Genomic DNA, 2,309 nt, shown 5'->3' with positions numbered 1-2,309 from the left:
TCAATTCTTTTGGTACCATATCTCTGTCACCATCGATGGCGATGTTAGGTTTTAAGTTATGGTATTAAAGTCGATCCATGACACTTACTCCCACATGAATAAATATCCAAATGATCGTCGATCGAAGAATATTTATCGGACGGAAATTAATAAAATACGTTCAGATCGCTTACGGTCGTATGTTGTTTTGACAATAGGAACAGGTATCGAGCCCGTTAAGTGCCCAAATCTTGGAGTTTTGCGAATCGGAGTTATTCCAAGAAGCCATGCACAACTCTGAGGCCGCGTCGGCATCGAATTGTTGCTACGAAGAACAATCCTCATATGCCAAGAACCTCTCTTTCCCTCCCGATATAATCACGTACCCACCACCCACCACCACCGCAACCACCTCCACCGACAACGGCAGCAATGGCAACTTCTCCACCATCTTTGAAGAAAAAATTACAGAAAATGACGTTTCTGCCCCTCTAGATTTCACAACCCTCCCTCAATATCCTTTTAGTCATCAAGATCAGTTTGATCTCTCGTTACTCCAAAGCCAATTTCCGCTTGCAACCGATGGTCCGCCAATTTCGACATACCCACATCCAAATGATCAACCCGAAGTTGTGTCCGTAATCGGACCGATAGTTTGTGAAGACGACTGCTTATCTTCCATGCCACCTTCAAAGTGCATGCGGTTGAACAACCCTAATTCATCCCCAAACCACTGTTTCATGGATCATCCCTACCTCCCAGCCGGAAACTCGAACCCTCTTCTACCAGTCGAAAGTTGCGGAATTTTTAACGGGAATTTGTTGATGGGGAACGAAATTCAAGCTCATGAACTGGACTTTCAAGTCGATAATGGCGGCATCTTCTGCCCAGATCCCCTCCCACGCCCTTACAATTCCAATGAACTTCAGGTATTCATTAAGCTCCTATTCCAGAATGCACGATGAATTGTGTATTCACAACTTCCCTAATATTCTTCATCTGCATTGAAATTATAAGGCACTCTGTAATGAAAATCACCATCTGGTTAACAATGGAGGTGGGGGATGCACAACTCCATTGGCACCTCCAGAAATCACAAGTTTGGAATCAGAAAGCTTCAGGACGGCCAGCAAACTTAGCAGTGAAGAGAGAAAAGAGAAGATCCATAGATATATGAAGAAAAGAAACGAGAGAAACTTCAGCAAGAAGATCAAGGTATATAATCCATATATACGTATACAGACGGTACCTTCCATTTCCTCCATTTTCGCACTCTTTTATAAGTTCTCTTATTACAGTATGCATGCCGGAAAACCCTAGCAGACAGCAGGCCTCGAGTGAGAGGAAGGTTCGCCAAGAACGATGAATTTGGAGAGCATCATAGAAACAGTACATGCAATAGCACCCATGAAGAAGATACTGATGAAGATGTGAAATCTCTTCATGTAAGAAAGGCATAAGCTGTAGTAATTGATTAAGATGCATGAATATAATTAAGAACTACTTCTACAGCTTTTTTTGATGATATGTATGCAGGTGGTGGTGAAGGAAGAAGATCAGAAACTGGATTCATCGGACATATTTCCACACTTAGGCGGGTTGAATTCATTCAGATGCAACTACCCAATCCAGTCTTGGATTTGATTCGTACATTTTTGCAGGAACCTACGTACCTGTGGTGGAATATATATATATATAGGATCTATCTGTACATATATCTCTCTCTTTCTCTATATATATATAGCTAGATATATATATATATATGTATGACACATATATATATAATAATGGGGTCAAATTTCTTAACAACTCTTATGTGTATGACATTTTTGTATATACTGCCTCCTTGTCAATAATAATCGTTTTCAAAGCATTTATTTATATACATATGCACCCAACAACGGTTCAAGATTTCATATATATATATATATATATATATATATATATATGGATATGATGAAATGTTATCCAAAGTTTTTGTGTTAAAAGTTTTTGTGTTAACTTCTTAAAATAAATTAAATTAATCTTGACCATTGATCAAGAAAATGGATGGATGAGATTGGTTTATATGGTTTGCATAAATGAGGGTGGTTTTCATTTGATCACTCATATATATATATATATATATAGAGAGAGAGAGAGAGAGAGGGGTTGATTATTATACAACTTATGACATTTGTGCAACCAATACAACTTAATCTTAACCGTCCATTTCATTTGATTAATATATGATTTCATAGAAGTTTTGATTGTCTTCTAATATAAAGTATTGATCATAATTAATGAACGATATCCATCTTCCATAAATATTCAAATCATAATAAATGAAC

The 2,309-nt window shown here is 37.6% G+C and overlaps 1 protein-coding gene across 1 annotated transcript; it reads left to right on the top strand.

Annotated features, from left to right (window-relative positions):
* The first annotated feature begins 266 nt into the window (after window positions 1-266).
* LOC112505657 lies at window positions 267-1,623 on the top strand. The gene is made up of 4 exons (XM_025109555.1): window positions 267-908; window positions 997-1,194; window positions 1,278-1,409; window positions 1,516-1,623. The coding sequence occupies exons 1-4, from the start codon at window positions 267-269 to the stop codon at window positions 1,621-1,623; spliced, it is 1,080 nt and encodes a 359-aa protein (XP_024965323.1).
* The last annotated feature ends 686 nt before the right edge of the window (window positions 1,624-2,309 follow it).

Source organism: Cynara cardunculus (assembly GCF_001531365.2).
Source record: "Cynara cardunculus var. scolymus isolate 2C chromosome LG 1, CcrdV1, whole genome shotgun sequence".
Lineage (NCBI taxonomy): Eukaryota > Viridiplantae > Streptophyta > Magnoliopsida > Asterales > Asteraceae > Cynara > Cynara cardunculus.
This window is presented reverse-complemented; position numbering and strand designations above follow the sequence as displayed.

Coding starts and splice junctions, on each gene's coding strand:
- LOC112505657 (XM_025109555.1), top strand. CDS start 267: ATGCACAACTCTGAGGCCGCGTCGGCATCGAATTGTTGCTACGAAGAA. Junction 1,195..1,277: donor ACTTCAGCAAGAAGATCAAG/GTATATAATCCA, acceptor CTCTTATTACAG/TATGCATGCCGGAAAACCCT. Junction 1,410..1,515: donor AAGAAGATACTGATGAAGAT/GTGAAATCTCTT, acceptor ATATGTATGCAG/GTGGTGGTGAAGGAAGAAGA.